This window comes from Brassica napus, chromosome C7, assembly GCF_020379485.1.
Source record: "Brassica napus cultivar Da-Ae chromosome C7, Da-Ae, whole genome shotgun sequence".
NCBI lineage: Eukaryota > Viridiplantae > Streptophyta > Magnoliopsida > Brassicales > Brassicaceae > Brassica > Brassica napus.
In genome coordinates, this window is record NC_063450.1 from 50884227 (window position 1) to 50908423 (window position 24197).

General features: G+C 35.9%; 8 protein-coding genes, 1 long non-coding RNA gene and 1 pseudogene across 12 annotated transcripts; 3 read left to right on the top strand and 7 right to left on the bottom strand.

Annotated features, from left to right (window-relative positions):
• The first annotated feature begins 104 nt into the window (after positions 1–104).
• On the top strand, positions 105–790 carry BNACNNG58150D. The gene has a single exon (XM_013850372.3). The coding sequence runs from the start codon at positions 429–431 to the stop codon at positions 675–677; it is 249 nt and encodes an 82-aa protein (XP_013705826.1). The 5' UTR covers positions 105–428; the 3' UTR covers positions 678–790.
• Positions 791–1073: 283 nt separating this feature from the next.
• On the bottom strand, positions 1074–2612 carry LOC111207621. Its single transcript, XR_002659867.2, has 3 exons — positions 2543–2612; positions 2391–2443; positions 1074–2007 (listed from the first exon to the last, which is right to left on the bottom strand). It is a non-coding gene; the product is annotated as an uncharacterized LOC111207621 (long non-coding RNA).
• Positions 2613–2713: 101 nt separating this feature from the next.
• Positions 2714–6401, bottom strand: LOC106409986 (transcription factor MYB41). The gene is made up of 3 exons (XM_013850510.3): positions 4392–6401; positions 4148–4277; positions 2714–3915 (listed from the first exon to the last, which is right to left on the bottom strand). Exons 1-3 carry the CDS (start codon positions 4696–4698, stop codon positions 3321–3323), a joined length of 1032 nt encoding a protein of 343 aa, XP_013705964.2. The 5' UTR covers positions 4699–6401; the 3' UTR covers positions 2714–3320.
• Positions 6402–6630: 229 nt separating this feature from the next.
• LOC106409413 (putative nuclease HARBI1) lies at positions 6631–11510 on the bottom strand. Of its 3 annotated transcripts, none has more exons than XM_048763175.1 (5): positions 11182–11510; positions 10610–10804; positions 10383–10520; positions 10175–10286; positions 6631–8883 (listed from the first exon to the last, which is right to left on the bottom strand). In XM_048763175.1, exon 5 carries the CDS (start codon positions 7966–7968, stop codon positions 6697–6699), a length of 1272 nt encoding a protein of 423 aa, XP_048619132.1. In that variant the 5' UTR covers positions 7969–8883; positions 10175–10286; positions 10383–10520; positions 10610–10804; positions 11182–11510; the 3' UTR covers positions 6631–6696. The 3 variants fall into 3 exon arrangements, with proteins under 3 accessions (XP_048619132.1, XP_048619133.1, XP_048619134.1); XM_048763177.1 differs by having other exon boundaries at positions 8597–8883; XM_048763176.1 differs by lacking the exons at positions 10175–10286; positions 10383–10520; positions 10610–10804.
• On the bottom strand, positions 9007–9771 carry LOC125590673 (glutathione S-transferase T3-like). The gene has a single exon (XM_048764351.1). It carries the CDS (start codon positions 9769–9771, stop codon positions 9007–9009), a length of 765 nt encoding a protein of 254 aa, XP_048620308.1.
• A 72-nt stretch (positions 11511–11582) lies between the features above and the next one.
• Positions 11583–14982, top strand: LOC106409688 (diacylglycerol kinase 6). Of its 2 annotated transcripts, none has more exons than XM_048763174.1 (13): positions 11583–11998; positions 12082–12288; positions 12566–12682; positions 12765–12893; positions 12979–13064; positions 13157–13271; positions 13356–13404; positions 13518–13600; positions 13732–13799; positions 13923–13997; positions 14216–14303; positions 14380–14496; positions 14570–14982. In XM_048763174.1, exons 1-13 carry the CDS (start codon positions 11996–11998, stop codon positions 14873–14875), a joined length of 1443 nt encoding a protein of 480 aa, XP_048619131.1. In that variant the 5' UTR covers positions 11583–11995; the 3' UTR covers positions 14876–14982. The 2 variants fall into 2 exon arrangements, with proteins under 2 accessions (XP_048619131.1, XP_013705723.1); XM_013850269.3 differs by having other exon boundaries at positions 11588–11998; positions 12076–12288; positions 14570–14978.
• A 330-nt stretch (positions 14983–15312) lies between these two features.
• LOC106410022 lies at positions 15313–16739 on the bottom strand (annotated as a pseudogene).
• Positions 16740–18160: 1421 nt separating this feature from the next.
• Positions 18161–19259, bottom strand: LOC106409224 (ethylene-responsive transcription factor ERF054). Its single transcript, XM_013849884.3, has one exon. It carries the CDS (start codon positions 19151–19153, stop codon positions 18368–18370), a length of 786 nt encoding a protein of 261 aa, XP_013705338.1. The 5' UTR covers positions 19154–19259; the 3' UTR covers positions 18161–18367.
• Positions 19260–20339: 1080 nt separating this feature from the next.
• On the bottom strand, positions 20340–22662 carry LOC106407561. Its single transcript, XM_013848439.3, has 6 exons — positions 21747–22662; positions 21443–21663; positions 21191–21371; positions 21030–21115; positions 20836–20927; positions 20340–20739 (listed from the first exon to the last, which is right to left on the bottom strand). Exons 1-6 carry the CDS (start codon positions 21828–21830, stop codon positions 20549–20551), a joined length of 855 nt encoding a protein of 284 aa, XP_013703893.1. The 5' UTR covers positions 21831–22662; the 3' UTR covers positions 20340–20548.
• Positions 22663–22935: 273 nt separating this feature from the next.
• LOC125590121 (putative cell wall protein) lies at positions 22936–23978 on the top strand. The gene has a single exon (XM_048763178.1). It carries the CDS (start codon positions 23417–23419, stop codon positions 23789–23791), a length of 375 nt encoding a protein of 124 aa, XP_048619135.1. The 5' UTR covers positions 22936–23416; the 3' UTR covers positions 23792–23978.
• The last annotated feature ends 219 nt before the right edge of the window (positions 23979–24197 follow it).

Below are 24197 nucleotides of genomic sequence, written 5' to 3' on the forward strand. Positions count from 1 at the left end.
TTCCCAAAAAGAAACTAAAATAGAATGTGAAGCATTGGGCTCTAATAAATCATGGGAGTCATACAAAACTAAACGACACTTGAAAAAACTTGGGCTTTTCTTTTACGTTTCAAGGTTTAGTCTCTTTTCTTCCACCGTTTCAAGTTTCAAAGTTCATACACGACGACTTGTTTGATTATATATAAGTTTCGTGCGTGGAATGACATTTCTGTTTGACTTTTGACATTTTCTGTTTCTACATTGGTCAATATTGCAACATTTAGCTGCTGGCTCAGGCTCCCTCACACAGATCACTATCATGTAGCGCGTATTTTTATTTTTATAAACCTACCTAAGAAGACTAATCATCGTTATAATAAGAGACATTCCTCCACCTTTATCTTTATAAATCATATCCATTTGAGATTAATCAAAACACAGAAGCAGAAATGGATGAGATCAAAGCCAGACGCATAATACTCCTCTCTATCATATTCCTCTTCTTCTTTTCCGAGAAAGTTCTTTTGGGTTCAGCTAACGAGCATGGGTCAAGGAATCTTGCAGTGGTGATGAAGCAACGGGTGAGAAACAGAGGGCCTCGTGACACTAACACAACGTCCGCAGCTTCTACTATGATGTTCCCAGGGTCCTTCCATGTGGGTGCTGCTTCCTCCTTCCTACTCGCTCTTCTTTTATAGTTTATGTTCATAGTGATTGTGTGATTTGTATTATTGTAGATTCAGGGGACTCCTTTTTATTCTTTTTTGTTTATTGGAGTTATTTTAAATAAAATATCTAATGGTATCAACCTCTCTTCATTACTCATCCATTGAATTGTGTTCTACCTTATATAATATATACAAAAGTATAACTTCGTCACTTCATTCAAGTCAGTGACTTCTGAAATGGGGTTTATCGCGATCGGTTGATTCTATCGATTCCTTAAAACGTTGGTATGAAATAACCCAATAAATGCCTAATTAAAGACTCACTAATTTAAAATAGCCCAACAAATAAATATCAGAGTAGAGAAGATTCAAACTAGATTAAATTGGAAACGACTTTAACATTTCGTTCTCCATGACAAAGTATATCGGCCAATCTAGTTACCATTTTGTTTGACCGTAGTTTGATGGATATGTTGGCAGCAAAGAAAAAATCCAGTTCAAGAGGTATTAATTACATTATCTCTGTATCAGTTGATTTAAAGAGTCGCCGTAGTTCAATAGTGTGCTAAAGACTTAACTAACTTCTTAGGTCTCGTATTCTCCCCTTCTCTAAAATTCCATTGTACAGTTTGATAAAGGTTGTCGCATTTACACTTTGATATATTACAAGTAAATATGTAGTGAATTAGTGATGCATGGGATAAGAAATGCTTATGAGGGTGAGTAATGTTCAGGATTCTCCTTGTGTGACTATTGCACTGATGATTATAGTAGTTTTGTGAACTTGAATCAGAATGTTCCTTGTACGTCCATTATGATTATCATAGCTTTTAGAACGACAAGCAATGACAATTGTTCATTTGTTTGACTCTTGCACCAAGTTTACTACAGTTGCTAGTTTTCCTATAAAACAATATAGATCTAATTATCATCCTACCATAATCAAAATTGTTTTTGTTTGTTTGCTTGCTTGTTAATGCTTTAAGGTGACAAATCTTTGGCTGTTAAATTTTCTATTTTTTATTTGGAGGAAACAACTACTCAAAAATAAAAATAAAAATAAATTTTAAACAAAAACCAAAAAGAAAAGAAAACGCTATAATCATCCTTACGTCTAAATAGTGTCATTATACTTCCACGAGTTTTATTCTTCCATGGCCATGAAAAGCACAAGCGGCATACTCCACGCTAAGTTTGGAAACAATGGAAATGTTATGATACCTCCGTACCAGCCGGCGAACAATATCACTGCAACATTAACAAGGATACCTATGACCAGCATTTGCTTCAGCTTTTTTAGTTGCTTGAGTCGGTTCACGTAGTATTCCATGTCGTAGTCGGAAAAAACATGCCCCCTCTCCTGCAATTTTGTTTCTTTAATATAAATTTTGTTTTTTTTTACCCCAGGTTAAAAACCAACTATCAACTAATTATTCCAAGAATGGGGACAACTAGATGATATACAATCAAAATTTATAACCAGGAGGATAATACTAACACAAACTAATAACAATCAATAGAATCAAAAACCTCAAATATAGCCTTAAGATAACTCACCCCAAGAATATCAAAACCTACGTTAAAACTTAGGAAACAAAGAAACTCATGGACTCTTCCCTACACCTAATTAAGATTCAATTTGATTTTTTTTAAAAAAAAGAAGTTGTCGTAGCCTCTAATGATGGAGTCAAACAAAGAAAAAATATCAAACCTCATCCTCCTAGTAAGGGGAAATCCACTTACCATAATTAACCTCAAAGTCTCTCAGAAATCCCACAATGTTAAGAGTCTCTCAGCTGAAAAACAACATATTTGAAAGAAAATAATCAGGAATAACTTCACAAATCTCATAAAAGAAATATTAAGCGAGACAACAAAATCACATAGTAATTTACAAGAAGATTAGGGTTTTGGAGGAAACTAGTTTCCCGGCTTATGATAAATAAAACTGTAGGGCTTTTCTGCGCGTGTAACTATATATAATGTGTATTACATATATATATATATATATATATATCGGCTCTTTTTAATCCTTTCTGTGTTAGGATAATGATTATATTTAGTCAAATACATATAGAAACTAAAGAGGCTTTATACATACTAAACAACCCAACTAGAAAATAAAAAAAATCCAATTTTATAAAGAAATATATAAGAAAAATATAAGAAAAAGAAGAGAATATAAGATTATATATAAGTTCGACCATGTTAACCTCTAAATTATCATTACTTGTCACCCACCATTACCAACACGACCTTTATCTCATCAACATTACTCGTGATCGTGAAAGTGACAATGTTATGCTACGCAGAGAGCCGTGTTCATTTTGTAAAGTAAGAACAATGTTGTCTATATATGCTCGTTTCATCCCTTCTCGAAGCTAGACAATTTCAACTATATAATTATTATTACTATAGTTTGACTGATACTTATATTTCTATATATGTTTAGTTCTTTACTCTAGTTCTTTGGGTATATGATGTGGAGAAAAGTTAAGAAATATCGTCTAATTAATATGTTACACATTCATGAAATAATATAATAATATATCAATCTTTTACAAAAAAACAGCAATGAGTTTATACATTAAATCACCAAAGAATGCAACAAATCAAGAATCGTAGGTATGGAAAAGGAGACATATATAGTGAGAGATATGCATACGTTGATAATTAATTTAACATAAATTCCTCAAGGGTAAAATTATCCGGAAACCCAAAGTCGAAGAAACTGCTGGAGTTGGCTTCTGCTTCAATGCTATTTTGTTGTGGCGTTGACATGAGTGACTCTAAGTCAAAACTCTCTGACAAAGGTGGTAATACATCTTCATGACTGACCTCAAGTCTTGCTTTCATGAAAGGATCGAAAGATGAAGTTTCGTTGTTTGATACTGGAGTTGTACACTCGGCTTGTAGCTGAGAGTCTTGAGACGACACCGTTGTGATTGGAGTTTGAATATTTTGGTCTAGGTTCGGTGCGTAAATTGGATTAAAGTCTTGGAGAGGTTGTTGAGGGGGCAAGAGAAGAGAGGCCAACCTCAATACATCAGGATGAAGCAGAGACGATGCATGTGTTGCTACTGATGAAAAGTTTGGTTGATTGATAAGTGCCACTAAAAGTGAGGAAATATCAAGAAGATCAAGGCGTGGGGAGTGAGTAACAGGGTCGATGCCACTCCTTACAAGTCGCTTACGGATGTGAGTATTCCAATGGTTTTTTATTTCATTATCGGTTCTTCCTGGTAGACGAGCTGCTATTGCGGACCACCTATAATCCATGAATTCAATTAGTGATGCATGATTAAAATATAGTTTATGTTATATTAAATTATGGGTCAATGCGTATGAATAATAATAGTTTAGTAGAGTTGATGGTCTAACTGTTGAAATGTACTGTCCGCATGCATATGCATACGTACACCCTCGCCTTTTTCATTAATTAATATACCAAAATTGTAGCTAATGGATCTCAAACAACTTATGGTGTAAATGAGGCTTACTTGTTTCCCATAACACTGTGTAGCTGAATGATAGTTTCTTCTTCCTCGAAAGAAAATCTTCCTCTCTTGATGTCTGGTCTTAGATAATTGGTCCAACGAAGACGACAGCTTTTTCCACACCTTTGGAGTCCTTTAAGTTGTACAATACGACTTATAAGTTTGATTCAATTATCGATTGAACATAATCTATTAGGACAAAACTATATATATTAATAAATCATATAATAGGTTCATATATACTTACCAGCATTTTTAGGGAGGGTACGCCAATTGCCCGGACCATGAAATCGAATATAATCGATGAGTTTCTGATCCTCCTCAGACGTCCATGGTCCCTTCTTCACTCCATTCTTATCACAACAAGGTGATCTTCCCATCTTTATTTCGTAATTTCGAAAAATATATATAGACAGATCGTAAGAGTCTAGTAACAGTTTGGTTCTCTTGCAAAAGGATCGAAAAACCAAAAGGAGTTTCTTAAATTTGAAAAAGAGGACTTGAGTTTTATAAATATCAATGCGCAGGGTGCACTCATACCTTCTCCATTTCATTCGTTTATATAGGGATGTGAATGCAAATCACTTAATTAACCTGGATGAGCCAAGGTCAATTCCACTTGGCATAGGCCTGATGTGCCAAGTGCCTTTGAGCCACAATATTATATTCAAAAGTAAATAAGACCGCATATATTATCCCCTATTGTTTTCAATAACTTTATATTCTAGAAGCGTTCCACGTGATAGTATATGCTGTATATTTTTTTGTCAATATTGCACTGCATTTTATATAATTTTTCATGTAACTTGGATTCTGTCATGTATATTTTTGTTCAAAGGTTTTTCAATGGATTCTGTCATAATTTATGGATGTACTTTTGGAGTGCATATAATGTACTCCTGTTCATAGAAAAAGTAATTGGACTAAGAGATTAAAATAGACCTTGTGGGAGTAACTATTCGTCTGTGAGTAATTTGGTTCACCTTAATCCTTGGTGAAAGTTAGAGTTAAGAACATTGTTGACTTTTCATGTTAATATATTGTTCAGTTGACTTTACATGCATGTTTGGTTAAAGAAACTAAAAAGTATGAGAATATATGTTACATCGAATTTTGAAACCAAAAAGCGTATAGTTTCAATGGGTGAGAGAGTGAGGACGGTAAAGTAGTTGGGTAATCTTATCAAATACGCACAAATCTTTTTCAAATAACGTGTTAATGTCATGTGCCTTGTGCTATCAAAATTGATCATAACGAGAAGGCGAATTACAAATTAACTTTTTACTTCATGCAACTCCAAGTAAAATACTAACATAGATTGCTTGTGAAAGGGTCTCTCCGAACAAGCCATCCACGTTGACAATATTAAAAAAAAATTTGAAATGCACATCAATTGAAGCTTTTTGTTTGTTAAATTGTAGGTGGGAAGCTGTGCAACCAACTTTGAATTACATATCCCCTTAACCGGTTAACCCAAGAACCACAGATTCTCCGAAGTTCACACCGAAGCTATTGTTTTATATAATATGCTCTCTCTCTCCTAACTAACGATGTGTAGGTACATGAATAATGTGACACGTGGAAAGAGTCGAGTTGTGGAGTTATCGTTTCACATCTTTAGGTTAGGTTTCTGGATTGGTCAGCGTTATAGAGATACGATGCTGATGTCAAGTCAAAGATTGTACCAAGTCATCGCAATGGGAGCTTCTCGAAAAAGGCCTATGTGCTACTTAATGGGCCACTAATCAGCTTAATCCTCATATTGTAATGGGTTTCATCATATGTTTAAATGAGCCCATGGTAAACGTTTTGCGACAAGTCTATTGCAATTTGTAGTGTCCGAGTTTGTGGTTCTTTTTCATTCTCTGCATTGGTTTATATATAGAACCGGTTGAGAAAAATATGTTATCACTAAGATATTTTTGAACAAAATATAAAGTTTCATTAAGCTGGCGTTGCCATGATTATACTATGAACCTTTAGGCCTGGCCGGCTGTTAGATTTAGGAGATTATAAACAGTTTATTAAAAATTTCAACTAAAATTCTTTTTTACAAATTTGGAGATTTTTTTACCTATATTAATGTAATTCTTTTCAAAAAATTTAAAGGGCTATTGTTCGTTCAGCTTCACACATAACCAACCATGTTTTTAGCTATCAAATTGATAGTATACTTCTCCACAAAAACGTGCTCGCAAGCATTCATTGGAGGACATATATATACAGTACAAGATTTATGAAAGATTAAAATTATAAAATCTAAGAGCACGAGGGGGGGGGGGGGGGGGGGGGGTTCACCAACATTTTTTAATATTTTTTCGTGAGTCCATGAACAGTTATGAACTCGGATATGCTGTTTTCTGCATTAGTGAATCCGAAGAAGGAGTTCATAGAAATAAAATAATAATATTAATTTAAAAAAAAAAATTAAAATATTCAAAAAAGATGAATAAAATATTAAAACATATTATTAAAATTATGAAAACATTTTATTCAATACATTAAAAGTACATTACATAAATTGAGAAATTTTTCTAACATAAATAACTTATTTATTCATCTTCATCACCAAACATTTGCCAAATATTTTCCACTAAATCAGCTTTCAAACGATGATGCTTGTCACTATCTCGAACTTCTCTCCGCATGGCTAACATATCAGGGGTGACATTAACACTATCTCTGCTTCTCACCTGCGAACTTCTGCTAGACTGTCCTGTCTCAAACTCAGATGTATCAATTGGAGCGTATCCGTCTCGTTCGTCCTCTACTATCATATTGTGCAATATGACACAAGCTATCATTACTTTTCCTATCCTTTTCTTGTCCCATTGTAGAGCTGGGTTCCTAACAATTGCAAACCTCGATTGCAATACTCCAAAAGCCCGTTCGACATCTTTTCTGGCGGATTCTTGCATTTCTGCAAATTTATGTGCTTTACGACCTTGAGGAAGTGGGATGGATTGGATAAATGTTGCCCATGGAGGATAAATGCCGTCGGTAAGATAGTAGGCCATACGATAAGTGTGGTTGTTGACCTTGAACTTCACTTTAGGGGCTCGACCATGTAAGATGTCATCAAAAACTGGAGACCGATCAAGAACATTGATATCGTTTAGGGTACCTGGTAAGCCGAAAAAAGCGTGCCAAATCCAAAGATCTTGTGATGCCACGGCTTCTAAGACAATTGTCGGCTTTCCCGAACCACGTGTGAACTGGCCTTTCCAAGCTGTTGGGCAGTTTTTCCACTCCCAGTGCATACAGTCGATGCTGCCTATCATCCCCGGAAATCCCCGTACCTCTCCAATATCGAGTAATCGCTGAAGATCCTCGGCTGTAGGTGTTCGTAGATACTCATCCCCAAACAATTGTATTATTGCATCAGTGAATTTTGCCAAACATAAACGTGATGTACTGTCAGCCATCCGGAGATATTCGTCATATGTATCTCCTGACTGACCATATGCGAGCATACGTATCGCTGCCGTATACTTTTGAAGTGGAGATAGCCCGTTCCTTCCGGTAGCATCTCTTCTTTGCTGAAAGTACGGAACTTCAGTACTTAGACGGTCGACAATGCGAAGGAACAATGGCTTGTTCATTCGAAACCGCCGCCTAAACATATCTTGTGTGTACGTTGGATTATTACTGAAATAGTCGTTGCATAGTCGAATGTGTCCTAGTTCTCGATCTCTTTCAATATAAGCTCGCCTCTTTGGTTTGTTGGTTTGACCATCAATTACTGTATCGATGAAATTATCAACAACTTCATCGACCAATTCATCAAAAACTTCATCCGCTTCATCACTTGATGAGGAAGACATTGTTGATGATATTTATTGTAATATTTTTCCTACAAAAGGCAATAGGGAGGAATTTTTAATAAACTTTTAAAACAAATTTTTATTTCTTATATATGGTATGCTTTTCCTCTTTTAAAGTTTATTTCTCTATTTCTCTTCATTTTTTTTTTGGGTTTTAACCTTAGTTTTTTTTTTATATTATTTTGGTTTTAACCTTAGTAAAGTTTTTCATTAAAATTATAAATCTGTTTATTTCTCTTGAATCTTTTTTTTTTGGGTTTTAACTTTAGTAAATTATAAACCTTTTTTGGTTTTAAATATGATAATATAGAATTTAGAATTTCATTATTTAAGGATATGTTCATTACTTAGAATTTTTGGTTTTCAACTTACCTCTGTTGAATGGTAGAGATGATCTGTGGGGTTGAGGAGTAGTAGAGTTGATTCCTTGTGTTGATTGGTGATTCTTGTTTGATTGTTGTTGTGATTCTCGTGGTGTTGGTTGGTGATTCTCGTAGTGGTGTTGGTTGGTGAGATTCCGAGATGGTGAGATAGTTTTGATAAAAGTATGGCTGATGGTAAGAAGAATCAAACTGATGTATCACATAGTTGGTAAGATAGTTTTGATAAAATGCATGAATGAGATAAATAGAATGAAACACATAGTCATATATATAGAAAAACATTGAAGCAAGTAGCATGTGGGTACATACACCTGTGAGTACAAAAGCAAAGCCGTGGGGACATACCCTTGATTTGATACATACATAAAACGAGTGTAGAAAGTTGGAAAACACTACACTCTCCCGTGATTCCATCTTACATAACCTACCACTACAACCTCCTACTACTACATTACCACCCGTGACTTGATTTGATACATAAAGAAACAGAGACCTGCAACCATCCACGCATCCTCCTCCTTGAACTGGTGACCTACAAAGCACAACAGTTACAATATCAATATACATCAAGGAAAAGATTTAAACACAAACAACATACACTGCATTTCCTAGCAACCTACTATAAATTTCAAAAAATAAATAACCACTCACCAACTTAAAGCAATTCAGATATGAGTTTGTTTTTTAGAGCAAGCTCTTGATCTGTAAGTGTATCAGCGTTTTTTCCTAGCAACCTATCAAGTATTTTCTGTTTGGATAACATATTCTTGGCTGCTAGAATGGTTTCGATCTGATCAAACGCTGCTTCATTGCCATGCTTCTTGCGTTTTGCTGCTTTGCTAGCCTTGACTCCGGGAGGTCTAACATCTTCCTCGCGACCCACCTCATCCGCAGTTTCCTTCCTTTTCTCCTTTGCACCATTTGATGTCAGACTGTGTGATCTCCATTTTTGATCAAACCGAAGCTCCCTCCAACAATGTTCAAGACTGAACTTGGCTTTGTAGTCATTTAAGAAGATGTCATGAGCCACCTTCATGACATCATTCTCATTCTGTCCACTCGCCTGCTCCTTCAGAGCAGCTTCATGACATCCCACGAACTTACACACCTGCTCATTAACCCTTCCCCACCTCTGCTTACATTGACTCCACTCCCTAGGAATGGAGCCAATGAGCAGAGGGCTAGCATTCACGTACTCCTCTATTCTCTTCCAAAATGCTCCTAGCTTCTGCTCATTACTGGTTATTGGATCCTTGCTGGTGTTCAACCAAGCACTGATCAACACCAAATCTTCTTTGATTGTCCACTTCCTCCTTTCCGGAGGTTTGGGAACCTCAGAAGATCCTATTTCTATTGGCTGAGTGGTCTGGGAAGTAAGCAGGTTAACAAAGCCGGGAGAGTTTAGGGGAAAAGGATCCATTTTGGTTGAGTATTGAAGTTTTTAAGTTTTCGTTTGTGTTTTAAGATGTCGATTAGCTAGGTTTTTAAACTACTTTTGGGTTTGAAAGTACAAGGAAGTAAACACCTTCTAACCACCAAAAATTGATTACACTTAACTTAACTACACAACTACTTCACACAGACCATTCAATAAACATCAAATCAGGTTTTCAAATTAATTATTTCAAGTTTAAATTCAGTTCTGGTTCAGTTCAAGTTTAAATTCAAGTTCACACAGACCATTCAAAATTGATTACACTTAACTTAACTACACAACTACTTCAGTTCTGGTTCAGTTCAAGTTTTAATTCTACTACTACTCTAACCTACTCTAGTTCAAGTTCAAATTCATTATGCAACAACTCTAGTTATAGTGTGGTTACCTTTGTGTTTTCAGTCGAAGCAGCATTTCTCCAAGTGATCCACCTGCACGGTCAGGTTATAAACCTTCCCAGTGAGCCTATCAACCTCCACAGTGAGGGCTTTTACCTCTGCCTGTACAAGAAAATGACAATGAGATGGTGTTAGTCACTGTATAAAATATAAGAAAAAAATTACAAAACAAAATTCAAAAGTGGGAAGTCAGATTACCTCCAGACTCTTAATCTTATTATTCACCTCCGGCACCCACTTGATCACTGCCTCCACCTCCTCCACACGACTTGTGAGCCGTTCGATATGCTCCTGCACACCAATGACCCAAGGCTGACGATAATGAAATCCATCAGCCTTGGTAACAACACATAAACTATATCAGATTGTTAATTAACAGACAAAAACAGAAGACATTATTTAAAAGACAAGAACCCGTTTTTTACCTCGTAGTTTATGCAGGTGAAGAAACGCTTGCCGGGGAGAGTGTCGTATTCCTCCTTCCCACAAACCTCGTGAATTATACTCCCACCACAGGGACACCTCGTCGGAATCCCGTGTTCTGAATCACACACGTATGAAAGCATATCGATGTGCTCTTTTCTTCTCTTTGTGTCTCTTATCTCTGCTTCGGGATCCATCTGTATCAGGAAAACAAATAATTAGAACAGAAGCAACCGAGAAACAAAAAAAAAATTTTGAAAGACTAACTAAAAACCCCCAAATCCAATTCAAATCCACGATGAACGAACAGTAAAAGAAATCCGTATGTTGATTTAAACGAAGAAATTAAAACCCCCTTTTAGATTTCGAACCCTTACACGAAACCCCCAAATCGAAATGAAATCCACGATAAACGAACCCTAAAAGGAAACCGTATGTCGATTTTAACCAAGAAATCGAAACCCCCTTCTCGATTTTCAACCCTAAGACGAAACCCCCAAATCGACTTCCTTAACCTAGAAACCTCTCGAGATCAAATCGAAGCTATCTCGTCCTCGGAGTGATTGAGACTCACCTGAGAGCGTTTACGAGTGACTCCGACGACGAATTGATCGAGAAAATCTCCGGCTCTGGACTCGGACACGAAATCGCCTCAGAGACGGAGAAACCCTAGATTTCGAAGAGAGAAGGGAAAATGAGATCTTTCACGCGAAACCCTTTTTTTCTCACTCAACACGCGAGATCGCGTAGCCACTCCCTCTGCGCCGCGTGGCATGACCCCGTATCATACGGGCTCACTTGGAAGACCCGGTTCACGGGTTGAAACCCATTTATTCATTTCTTTTAATCGAAAAGGCCTATGATACCGAGCCCATGACTCTCTCATAAACCCCCGATACGGGTGGTCTAACAAACAAATAAATAAATACTAAATATTACTGCATAAAAATGAAAATAAAGAAAGTAGCATGATATATAATTCTCACCTTTTAGTAAAAAATATAAATTCTTACCATTCGTATTTATTATAAGTTAATATTTAAAAAGATAAGAAACATATAAAGACAATGGATTCCATGTCAATGCTAACTAGATATGCATGCCAATTATGGCGTATGCATGTGCACAAAGGTCACTAATGAAAAATAAATACAATAAACAATGTGCCTTTTAATTTAAAACCGCGTCCTAGTTACCTTATTAACCAAATTAAACTAAAACAGAAAAATAATAAAAGGAAACCCTTTTTCAATAAAAGGAAATCTTGATAGAGATATCTTCGGGATCTTCAATACTTAAATATTAATCTTCCGAGATTCTTTCATATCCCTCCAGACACAAAAATATTATATTATACACTTTTTCTTTCAACACCCTCAGAAAATCTAATGGTATGATCCCACACTTTTCAATTGTCTTTTTCATGATTAGCGTTGTCGATTTTTAAAATATCGAATGTGTTCATCAGTCACAGGCGAGCATTGAAAAATATGAGGCATTATCAGATTTTTTCAAGAAATTTTACATTCCATCGTACGTTCTCTCGCCTGAAGCCGAGGCTGTGGCGGTGCCAAGTACTCCACCTGAGAGCCCGATTCTCGTATTTATCAACTCCAAAAGTGGTGGTCAACTCGGTGGAGAACTCATTCTTACCTACCGTTCTCTTCTCAACGACAAGCAGGTCTAAACCATACACTATTAATTTACTCAATTGTATAAAAACTAGGTTCATTATTCGTTGATTTAGAAAAAAATCATAAAACTTTGGTTTCTCAAATACGCTAGTAATCGAGAAAATGTGATGAATTTGTATTGATTCTCCACTGAGAGTATGGAATCCTATATTTTATTAGTACATAGTCATATTATAATATATGATGAAAAAAATAAAAAATAATATATGATTTTTTAATTAGGATATACTATTATATTTTGATCATAACAAGTTTGTTGTTCAGGTTTTCGATCTTAACGTAGAGACTCCGGATAAGGTGCTACAGAGGATCTATCTTAACCTAGAGAGGCTAAAGCACGATGCTCTGGCTTGCAAGATTAAGGAAAAGTTGAAAATAATTGTGTGTTAATTCTTAAACCATCTTTATGGAGTAATCAGTCGTAATTAATAAAGTCGTGAGGTTGAGTTGTGTGTTTAATCAGGTTGCAGGGGGGGATGGCACAGCTAGTTGGCTCCTTGGAGTTGTTTGTGATCTTGAGTTATCCAATCCACCTCCAATTGCTACTATCCCCTTGGGTACAGGAAATAACCTTCCATTTGCATTTGGATGGGTATGTTACATATACATTAACATGATGATATCATACAGCATGTATATGTTCTTGTCTTACTATGATCCCATCTGCTCATCTTCAGGGTAAGAAAAATCCTGGAACAGATACGTCTTCTGCGGAGTCATTTTTGGCTCAAGTGATTAAGGCCAAAGAGATGAAGATAGACAAGTACATACTTTACATATCATTCTTCTCCAGTTATTAATTCTTTTTTTTTTTCATTTTGGGTTGACATGTATGCGTTTTATATCTCAATTAAGTTGGCACGTACTTATGCGGATGAAGTCTCCCAGAAAAGGCTCTGGTGATTCTATCGAGCTACCACCTTCTCTACATGCATTTCGTCGTGCTTCTCCATCAGATCAAGCAAATATGGTAAGACACTCTTCTCTTGCGAACCATCTATTTCTTTTCCTATTATATGATCATTCAACAAATTGTTTTGTTTTATTTTTACAGGAAGGTTACCACACATTTCGTGGGGGATTCTGGAATTACTTTAGCTTGGGTAAGAATTTTTCTCATTGTCATCTGAAATTCACTTATCTGTTTTCTCTACAAAAGTGACTTGCAGCATATGTTTCCTTGACTTGTTAGCGTCATTAATCAATTTTATTGCAGGGATGGATGCTCAAACATCTTATGAGTTTCATTCTCAGAGAAAATTACATCCTGAAAATTTTAAAAATCAGCTAGTCAATCAGGTTTACATACTTTTCTCTAGAAGCTTTTAGTGGAACAATCTCTTCATATTTCTTGTGATCACATCTTGTAGTGTAAATTATACTTAGGTACATGACAAGTAAATATTTCAATTGATTTCATGACGTTACAGAGCAGATATTTAAAGCTTGCTTGCAAACAAGGGTGGTTTTGTGCCTCTCTTCTTCACCCTTTTTCACAGTGAGTAAATTTATGTGTTTTAATTTTTTACTCTCTTTATATGAGTTTTTGTTTTCCTATTTGGCTTTGTCTCCAAAAACCTTGCAAATTTGGAAACTCTAATATTCTATGGCGTTGCTGCAGTAACATAGCTCAGCTAGCACAAGTTAAGATTTGTGACAAAAGTGGCCAGTGGAACGACCTTCACATTCCCCAAAGGTAACTCTAATCAAATTATATACAGTACTGATTATATATATTCACGCCATGAAAAAGGTTATAAGAGGCTTTTCTACAAGCATAAGAATCCACATGTTAGATTGAGCTGAGATTTTAGTCTTCTTTGTGATGTACCTCTTTTGCTGATCCATACCCAAAATAGACTACATTGTCCAAGTTATACTGAAGTAACTTAACATTTACCTTTGTTCTGGCAGCATCAGGTCCATCGTATGTTTGAATCTTCCTAGCTTTTCTGGAGGACTAAATCCTTGGGGAGCACCAAATCCCAAGAAACAATATGATGTAGGTTTTAACATTCTCTTCACATTGCTTCAATAACCCTAATACAAATAATGGTTTTTTTGTGATGTCTCAACAGAGAAGCCTGACTCTACCATTCGTAGATGATGGACTCATCGAAATCGTTGGTTTTAGAAATGCTTGGCATGGTCTTGTTCTCCTCGCTCCAAAGGGTCATGGAACAAGACTTGCTCAGGTAAATATTAAGTGACAGAAATCAAACAAACTGTGAATGAAGCGCATATTTTAACTCGTGTGTGTATATATAGGCAAATCGGATTAGGTTTGAATTTAAGAAAGGTGCAGCGAAGCATGCATACATGAGAATGGATGGAGAGCCTTGGAAACAACCACTGCCTCTTGATGATGAAACTGTCATATTAGAGATTTCACATCATGGTCAGGTGAACATGCTTACAACTGAAAATTGCATGTCCAAAAGCATGTATGAGTCTTCACCCAAAGTCCGGTTTAGCGATGATGGAACTGAAGATGAACCATTAGTGGCTAATTGTGACGAGGAGTTTAGAAAGTTTGGTGCAGCTGATACATTTAAGATTCCCAGTGATGTTTGATGATTTTCTTTCTGTTTCAGGAGGATAAATGTTTTTTAAAAATTCAAAAATATAAAATTTAAAGTTGTTTATATATTTTTTTATTAACTGATAATGATATATTTAATTTTTTTTTTAAAACCAATAAAGTTTGTTGAACTTTTATTTGTTTAAAATAATTAATATATTAATCAAACTTAAATTTGTTAAAGAAAAAACTGAAAAAAACTATTAAATTTGAAAGAGAATATCTATTATTTTAGTAATCATTTATGTCAGATTATTCGTCCATTTTTATGCCACATCTGACATCTATGTTTCCAACCAATGTAAATTAATGAAACCACGTTCCCATACAACGATCTTGATTCTTGAAAAAGAGGCAGAAGTCAATATAAATTCTGGATACAATGTGAGGATGCTAACTTGTTCAAATGCAGAAAAATAAACTTGTTCAATGCCATGAAACAACTCGATTAAACAACTAGGACATCTGTATATGAAGCAAAATCAGCAACACACAAAACTGTCTCCATCCAAATACCAATGAGTGAAACCCTAAACTATAACCTAAAATGTGAGACTTTATGACCTTATTTAAAAAAAAAATTCTCATGGACAAGAAGCAGAGGAAAAAGATGAGCATTGTGGAAAGTGAGAACTGTCCAAATCATCCCAAAGAGTACTCTCAGGACCCCCATCTCGATGTAACCGCATTGAGCCACGCCTCAGCCATCCCATCCTCTACACCACCATCACTCACGGCGACTTCATTGCTTCCCAAGTTAACCTTGTTTGCCAGCAGCGTCTCGGGTTGTTTCTGATCCAACGAGCTTGACGCATCAGTTTCATCATGCAGCTCAACTTCCTTATTCACAAAATGCTCTGGAAAATTAAGTGTGGCATTATGACTCCTCAGTATAAAAGCTTGATAGGCTATGGCAGCTTCTTCAGCTGTATCAAAGGTACCAAGCCAGAGACGTGCTCTCTGCTCCGTGGCTTGCGTATCTCGGCGACCCATTTTCCCATTGACGTTGCCTTACTCCTCTGTACAGCTTGGTTGCGCTGTACGGCTGAACACTTTCTTGGTTCATTCTTGGGCTTAGATTCAACGTGTCGCTCCAATACTTGGCCATATACTGCTGCTTCGGCTGTTGAGGACTAATCGAGATCATTTGATTCTGGCCTTGCTATCCGAAGTGCTGCTGTTGTTGATGTTGAATGGTTGGATCGAGAGTAAAAGGGAAACCCACCAATGGATCAGAAGATGAAGAAGAGGAGAATGGGAAATAGGGTTTAGGTCGATGATCAGTATCTCTCATCTTCTTGATAGATCTTGAGGACGTCGTGGAAGAAGCTTCTCCAAAAGAAGGATCCATAGTCTTACCTTTGGTGATACAAATAGATTGAGCTCCTCGTCAAAGTCCATCTTTGTGTTCACACGTTTTCTCACCATATTACAAAAATGAGTTTTCCCTTGAAATCATATTTTCTCGCAAGTGGAGTTTTCACTGAAATCACAAAAATGAATTTTTTTGCCACACGTAAAACAAAATTTCCTCTAAAACCCTAAAAATAGGTTTTCTCATCAAAAATTCAAAGACAAGCTTTCTCGTTAAAAACGTAAAAACGAATTTTCTTACCGAAACAACTAAAAAATAAGTTTTCTCGCCAAAACCATAAAATTAGAATTTCTTTCCAAAATTGTAAAAAATCAAATTTCCCTCCAAAACCCAAAATCAAGTTTTTCTATCAAAATTACAAAAACGTTCTGCCACCATAATGACAAATTTTAATTTATGACAAGAAACATCTTAACCAAGAACCATTTACTTTTTATTTGGATTTGACGAAATTTGATAAATAAAATCTCATAAACAGATTTCATTTTTTAATTATAAATTTTCTCTATTTATTCATAAATATTTAATAATTTTAGTTACATTATGTATGGTCTAATAAAATTTTATTTTATACATGATTTAGTTGTTTATAATCCAAATGCAAGTTTTAATTATATTTTAAGACGTCGGAGTCAACAGATCAATCATTGACCTGCTTCACTAGGTTTGTTAGAATTGTTTTTTTTTTCTTTTTTGTTTTTTTTGTTGTTGTTGCTAATATTTAGTTGTTATAGTTCCTTAAGACTTCCTATATAAAGAACCTTCATCATTGTTTCTTAGTTCTCTCCGCTCTCTCTTTTTTCACTCGGAAAAGAAAAACAAGTGCCAAGTTAACAAATTCTACCGGAATCCACATCTCACGAACAACTTTATTCTTTGGGTCCTTATTCTTTTGATAATTTACATTTACACACAAAACTTTAGAATATGCAGAACCATCTTTTTGAATTTATCCCAAACTTTCGATGGAGCATTCCAAACCTAATCATAATTGTACAAAGGCCGCTCGTCTTTGTATTGCTTTCACCAAATTTCATAAGTTGCAGAAATAATCTCGTGACTTCACCTCAATCTTTCAATTGTGCAATTTTGAACCCTGTTATATGAAATTACACATGTAAATGCAATATATGCACCCAATATGCAATCTATATTATCTAGCGGTTGTGTTGAGTATAGTTTATAAAGTTTGGTGCAGCTGATACATTTAAGATTCCTAATGATGTTTGATAACTTTTTGTTTTCATAAGATAAATAAAAATTCGGAAACATAAATTTTAAAGTTGTTTATATATATTTTACTAATATAATTATTAATTTTTAAAAGACTAAATAAGTTTGTTGAACTTATATTTGTTTAAAATTGTTAATATCTTAATCAAATTTTATTTTGTCAACATTATTAAAATTATGCGTCCTTTTTATGCCAGTTCTTTGTCTCTAACCAATGTAAACAATAATGAAACCAAGCTCCCACACAAAGATCTTGAAGAAGAGGCAAAAGAATAAAAATTCCAGATACAATGTTGTAGATCATAAAATCTACACTAAATATTTAATAGTGATCGGGAGTTTAATCTGGGGAAGAAAAGATGATATAGACAACGATATTTTTATAACACAACGATGTAATCAGATTCCAGTAGGCAAAGATGGATTTTATTGATGAATAAGATCTAATACAATAAGTGAAATAAGATTGAACGTTACCGCTCCGCGATCTTTGGACCTTTGAATTGGTCTCTTCAAGCTCGTCGGAGTCGGGCTTCTTCATTGGTCGTGCAGTCCTAGTCATTTAGGCCCAATAACCTAATTGATCAAAATTGGGTCCAACGAATGTGATGGTGCTAACTTGTTGAAGTGCAGAAAAATAAAATTGTTCGGTGCCATAAAACAAACTCGATGATCAAATAGGACATCTATTTGTGTAGCAAAATCAGCAACACACACACATAAAAATGATAAACAATATACTAATGGAAATTTAGGGGGGGGAATACAGTATGGTAGATATAAATAAAATGATGAAAGGAGTGGGAGATCACAAAAACTGTCTCCATCCAAATGCCAATGAGCGAAACCCTAAAACGTGACCCCTTTATGACCTTATTCAAAAGTAAGGTCTCATGGGACAAGAAGCAGAGGAAGTAGACGAGCATTGTGGAAAATGAGAACTGTCCAAATCATCCCAAAGAGGACTTTCAGGACCCCATCCCGCTGTAACAGCATTCAACCATGCCTCAGCCATCCCATCCTCTACACCACCATTAGTGACGGCTTCTTCCTCGCCCTCCAAGTTAACCTCGTCTAGCTGCGGCGCCTCGGATTGTTTCTGATCCAACGAGCTTGACGCATCAGTTTCATCATGCAACTCAACTTCCTTATTCACATAATGCTCTGGAAAATTAAGTGTGGCGTTGTGACCCCTCAATATAAAAGCTTGACGGTCGTATGCCATGGCAGCTTCTTCAGCTGTATCAAAGGTACCAAGCCAGAGACGCGCTCTGCTCCGTGGCTTACGTATCTCTGCGACCCATTTTCCCCACTGACGTTGTCTTACTCCTCTGTACAGCTTTGTTGCGCTGTACGGCTGAACACTTTCTTGGCTCAGATTCAATGTACCGCTCCAATACTGCTGCTGCGGCTGTTGAGGACTAAACGAGATCATTTGGTTCTGGCCTTGCATTGTCTGGTCGTGTTGTTGAACGTATCCGAAGTGCTGCTGTTGTTGATTTTGAATGGTCGGATCGAGAGTAAAAGGGAAATAGGGTTTAGGTCGATGATCAGTATCTCTCATCTTCTTGATAGATCTTGGGGACGAAGAAGCTTCCCCAAAATAAGGATCGGTATTCTTACCTTTGGTGATACAAAGATTCAGCTCCTCGTCAAAGTCCATCTCTGTGATCACACTTTTTTGCCAAAACAGAGAACAAAAAGAAAACCTTGACGAGAAAGAGAATATTGCGTTTGCTTTTGTGTCTAATTACAACAGAGAGGGATGACTCAATGGTCTTTATATATGAGAGTTAGTTATAAAATATCTCAGCTTTCGGTCTATCTCATCCTTTTGGTGTTACTAGAATGATTCCTTTGCTTTCACTCTAATTCATATTTTTTTTAAAATTAGCATATAAAAAAAAAGAGACGTTGACACATAAAAACACAACACGGAGGATACAAAACCATTAACGTCCGTGCAACTATGTGGCAGTCTCTGTTTTTCGGACGGTGAATACATTCATTCATCTAAATGCGACAAGTCAGAAGCTCTAAATGATAAGATTAGTATAATCAATAATCAAGAGATTACAGGAGGTTAATGCAAATTGAAACGATGATGGTGGTTTTGGTAATGGTCGGCTAGTCGCGGCTAAGGATAACATCCCCACAAGAATTACCATTTTTATGTCTAACTTATTAATTCGACCCTATAAATTATTTATTTATTTATTTACTTGATTATATAGTTAGTATTCACTCCTCCGGGTCGGTGATTGGTCAAACCCAGCTTTCACTTTTTATGATATTTTGTTCTTTTCTCCACCTCTGAAAGATACTCGCAAAACCGACCAAGTCCTTCTTCTTCTTCTTTTTGGTATTAAACACCGACCAAGTTTGAAAAAATAGATTTTCAAGTTTGTAACTTATTTCAACATGTTATCTTACGTGCATATATATATATATGCTTGATATGTTCATCAGAACTTATAGTTGCAGATGGTTTGAAATATAGAGAGATGTCATGTCGAAATCAAAATTACTTTTTTTGGAATCTATAGTTGTTATAGGAAGCTTTTAGTTGGGAATAATAAATTTAATAAAAGGTGGAAGTGTAGTGGTAGAAAAATCCGAAACTTGAGGTAAACTTGTCTTTCTTTTACTTTCATCAAAAACACTTGTATTGCTTGTTGTAATAATATTTTACACTTTAGCTCTATAAGAAGCTTGGTAATTAGGCGATTCAATTAGTGCTAGTCTAGCCTTTAATCCCTATTAGCACGAATGCTGTCACAATTTGGACTTTGTATACAAGCAAAATCACGAGAACCGGCGTTTATACAAAACAGAAAAGCCATAAAACATTAGAAGAGAATAAAATGTATTATGCCCATAATCATACACACCCAAAACCAAATCTAAGATGAAAACATTTTGAAGAAAAAGTCAGTGCATGTTGTTTTCTAAGACTTCCAAATGTTGTTCAACGTTATTGATATCTCTAGCTACTCTTAAACACACAAAACTAAATAGATTGTTAACCAAGACTCAATATAAAAACACTATGCTGTTATTAGAGATGATAAGGAGTAGTGGTGAAGTAGGTGAAGTCATGGTGGTGGACCCTTAGCTGCTTTAACCAAGAATCTGCTACGCTCAAAAGGGAAAGCAATCTATCATTGTCCCATAGTCTCCCTTGCGTTTTGTAAGTGGCCATCCCAAATGCACCAACACTTATCCTTTCCTTCTTCTCTTTCTCCACATCTGTTACAATGACACCAAAAATAACAAAAGGAGGACTATAGAAATGAATGTACGGTATAAAATATACACATCCCCGAGAGGGTAGTGAAACTGCACCTTGGAAAGACGAAGAAAGTGTGTGGTAAGTGAGGAAGCAAGTAGACAAGTCCTTTATGCTTCGGTTCATGGGGATGTGATAGATTGGATACCTATAACATAACCAACATCATAACCATTTTTTACATTGATCTTAAATTTTCTTTCTGAAACCAAACAAAACAATAAGACATTTGCTAAAAAAAGAGGCAGACCAAGCAACAGCCATCCAACTCGCAGGAGACAGATCAACACTCCTCAATGACCTCAAGCCTGCATGTCTTTCTCCCAACCCTTTGATCTAAAAGTAGACAGATTATTTTTCTAAAATAATAAACTATTACAAGCCACTAGAAGATATAGGAGAAAAGCAAACTTTATCCATGAGAGGGACCCGAGAGTAAGGAGTACATCTCTCGAAATACTGCAAGTAAGAGTAACCGAGACGATCGAGAGGTTCTTGATGATCCACTCCTTCCTCTGACGAAGACCATCCTTCCCATCTCCATTCCTCGCTACACGTCTCGCTCCCTGAGTCTCCAGACTCAGTCTCCTCCCTCAGTAATCATCATGGCAGCAACATCTTAGATGTGTTTATGTTTCTGACAATGGACTAAATATATATTACCTTAGGGCAATAAGAGCAGAATGAGAAGTGAAAATCTGGATAGCAGAGAGGTAAGGAACATAGTATTGGACCAATGTCTCGCCGGTTTCAGACAAGATGGGAACACCTGCACCGTATGCGCTCCACTCGTCGAAACAATCCCAAAAATCACTTAACCTGAAATAATCAACGCTCTCGCTCTCCGAAGGGTACCATAGACGATTCAGGTTCTTGATCTGTGTCTGCCAAACACACAACTTTTAGATCATGTAACTCAGAGAGTTAATTAAGGAAGAAGATGACGTTGAACGTAAAAGCGTGGAACCTTTGGGAGGGAAAGCGAAGGGACGACTGGTGTTGTGCAGCGAAGGAACCGGTCCAGGTTTGATTCGTTTTCATAACACATCATTTTCCAAGAAAAAAAAAAAAAAAAGAAACTCAACACAGAAAAAACAGAGAAAAGAGGTAAGAGAGAGTCTTGTGGATTTCTCTTTCCCTGACGCGTTTCAAAGAGCTAAACTTTCGGACAAAAGTGTGTTTCTTTTTGTAATGAGTTTGCTTTATAGGACGAGCGTTTGAGACTTTCACGGCAATGTCAGAAAAACAGAGAGATCCTGGGAAGACGCTGTTTTGATTGAAAGGTTATATATACTTTTGAAAAGAGAGTTGTGAAAATAGGTTATATATAAGTTTATGTAACCAAACTCTCTCAATGTGACTCATTCTTCTGAAGCAGGAGGATGCATTGGTAGATTTACATGTCCCTCTCACAACTCTCCACCTTCTCCATTTATTTTCATTTTTTTTATGGTTTCTCCGGATAAGACTGAGTTTGTTTTGGTAATTGCCTTGTTGTATAGTCCGTGAACAAGACCTAGAAAAAACAGAGCTTTTTATGCTTGAGATGACATCTTCCACAAGCCAAAAGTCTCCTACGGTTACATCTTGAAAGAAAAGAAACGAGATCGATCACATTTTACTTGGAAACAAGAGAAGAATCTAGGTTAATCAATCAAATTATACTTTTGTTTTTATAATTCATATGGTGAAGAAATAATCATTTAACAAAAAGAAAGGACATGTGACAGGATCAGTCGGCTTAATGTTGTTAATTTATTTACAGTACAAGTTTGACCTATTCAAATAGTACGACATGGGCATTAAAAACATACGGAAAGACTTTGACTTTTGTTGGTTTTTTTTTCTAATTAAAATTGTACACCGCTACTCACGTAAATCATGTAATAAATAAACAAACTTATTATAAAAAAAAAGATTTGATCGGAGAATGAAACTATAGTCTATAGAAATGGTCAAAAATTGAAGGGTTGCATTATCTTTTTGTTTACCAACTTTGAAAGAACAAACAGAAAGAAAAAAGAAGTTATCAAACTCTTTGGACGCCGTCGTCTCTCCCATTTAAATCTTCAGAATCACAACTTGCTTTTGAGAAGAAGAATAGATTCTACTGACTAGAAATCCCATCAAGTTATTTACACATTTCTCAAGATAATTCTTTTAAACTAAATTTTTTTTAGACTATGTGTTTTACATTTTTATGTATTTTTATTAATTATTTATAAATTGTAAACTTTAAGAAAATAAGTGTAGTTATTTAAATACTACTGATTTATGGAAAACAGTTAAACATAAAAAACGATACATCTATAGTCAAAAAAAAATTAAATATATTTCTAGTATGTATAAACCAAAAAATACATCATTTAAAAACAAATAGAGTATTAATTAGGCATTTGTGGCGAATGGGGGTGACTGATCATGCACTTATGACTTACCTCAGCCAATGTAAAGATGTCACCAGACTTTGCAGGCTCTCTTTTTGGCAAATAAAGAACTTGTTAATTTTCGTTTAATGTACACACAATTAGCTTGAACCATTTCATTCTATAAAGAACCCCCACACTATCTATTCCTCATTTCCTCCATAAACCAACAAACATTCAAGCTCCAACTTTATCCTCCGTTAACACAACAATGGCTTCTCCTCTGCAAACACTGATTGCCACAATGGCTATGCTAAGCCTGGTTATTGGATGTGCAGAGAGAGTAAGTGGAATGCGTTACATTCCCAACTTCTTCACTACCGGTGAGACAAAACACTCAGAGTTTCTTGTGAGCATTGCACCCCAACCATCTGGTCTCATCCCTAGATTAGGAAGATTCTTGCTGCCACCCCAGCCTAAAAGGCCATTCAATCCTTACAACGATCCAATTGCTGCTGCTCCAGCCTCTTCTTGTGGAATCCCTAGTAGTTTTGCCCCACACCCTGGATATGGAGCTTCCGGTCCAAGCTCTAGAGAAGATGAAGTTCCACCAGTGCCACAACCACTTGAACTCGTCAACAAATAAGCATTTGCTAGACGCACAAGGGTCGACAATCTTGGTATCGTCAGATTCCTTCTTCTGGTTTACACAACAAGTCTACTAGCCATTTCATCACTCATATCGCTGTTATCTCTCTCTCTCAATAAAGATACATATTATAAATAAGAATGTGTTTCCAAATAACATGTTAAGACTCCACACTGCTGTAAGAAACAATATGCAGACGAGGAAAACAAACAAAGTTGATAGATACATAGACTACCTCAGATGAAGATCGATTCAAATTTCTCTTTCTCTACTTCCCACACTCTATAGCAACCCATAAAGAACAAAGAATGTTCACCACATAAGTTAACCTATTTGTTTTTTTTTTGGACAAAAACCTTTTTGTTTTTAATATGAAAAAAGACAAGTCTTTACGTAGTCTGAG

Coding starts and splice junctions, on each gene's coding strand:
- LOC125590673 (XM_048764351.1), bottom strand. CDS start 9,771: ATGGATCCTTTTCCCCTAAACTCTCCCGGCTTTGTTAACCTGCTTACT.
- LOC106407561 (XM_013848439.3), bottom strand. CDS start 21,830: ATGATGTGTTATGAAAACGAATCAAACCTGGACCGGTTCCTTCGCTGC. Junction 21,372..21,442: donor TCTGCTCTTATTGCCCTAAG/GTAATATATATT, acceptor ATGATTACTGAG/GGAGGAGACTGAGTCTGGAG. Junction 21,116..21,190: donor GGGTCCCTCTCATGGATAAA/GTTTGCTTTTCT, acceptor GTCTACTTTTAG/ATCAAAGGGTTGGGAGAAAG.
- LOC106409413 (XM_048763176.1), bottom strand. CDS start 7,968: ATGTCTTCCTCATCAAGTGATGAAGCGGATGAAGTTTTTGATGAATTG.
- LOC125590121 (XM_048763178.1), top strand. CDS start 23,417: ATGGCTTCTCCTCTGCAAACACTGATTGCCACAATGGCTATGCTAAGC.
- BNACNNG58150D (XM_013850372.3), top strand. CDS start 429: ATGGATGAGATCAAAGCCAGACGCATAATACTCCTCTCTATCATATTC.
- LOC106409224 (XM_013849884.3), bottom strand. CDS start 19,153: ATGGACTTTGACGAGGAGCTGAATCTTTGTATCACCAAAGGTAAGAAT.
- LOC106409688 (XM_013850269.3), top strand. Junction 12,894..12,978: donor TTCCATTTGCATTTGGATGG/GTATGTTACATA, acceptor GCTCATCTTCAG/GGTAAGAAAAATCCTGGAAC. Junction 13,800..13,922: donor CTTCTTCACCCTTTTTCACA/GTGAGTAAATTT, acceptor GCGTTGCTGCAG/TAACATAGCTCAGCTAGCAC.
- LOC106409986 (XM_013850510.3), bottom strand. CDS start 4,698: ATGAAATGGAGAAGGTATGAGTGCACCCTGCGCATTGATATTTATAAA. Junction 4,278..4,391: donor TACCCTCCCTAAAAATGCTG/GTAAGTATATAT, acceptor TACAACTTAAAG/GACTCCAAAGGTGTGGAAAA. Junction 3,916..4,147: donor CACAGTGTTATGGGAAACAA/GTAAGCCTCATT, acceptor CATGGATTATAG/GTGGTCCGCAATAGCAGCTC.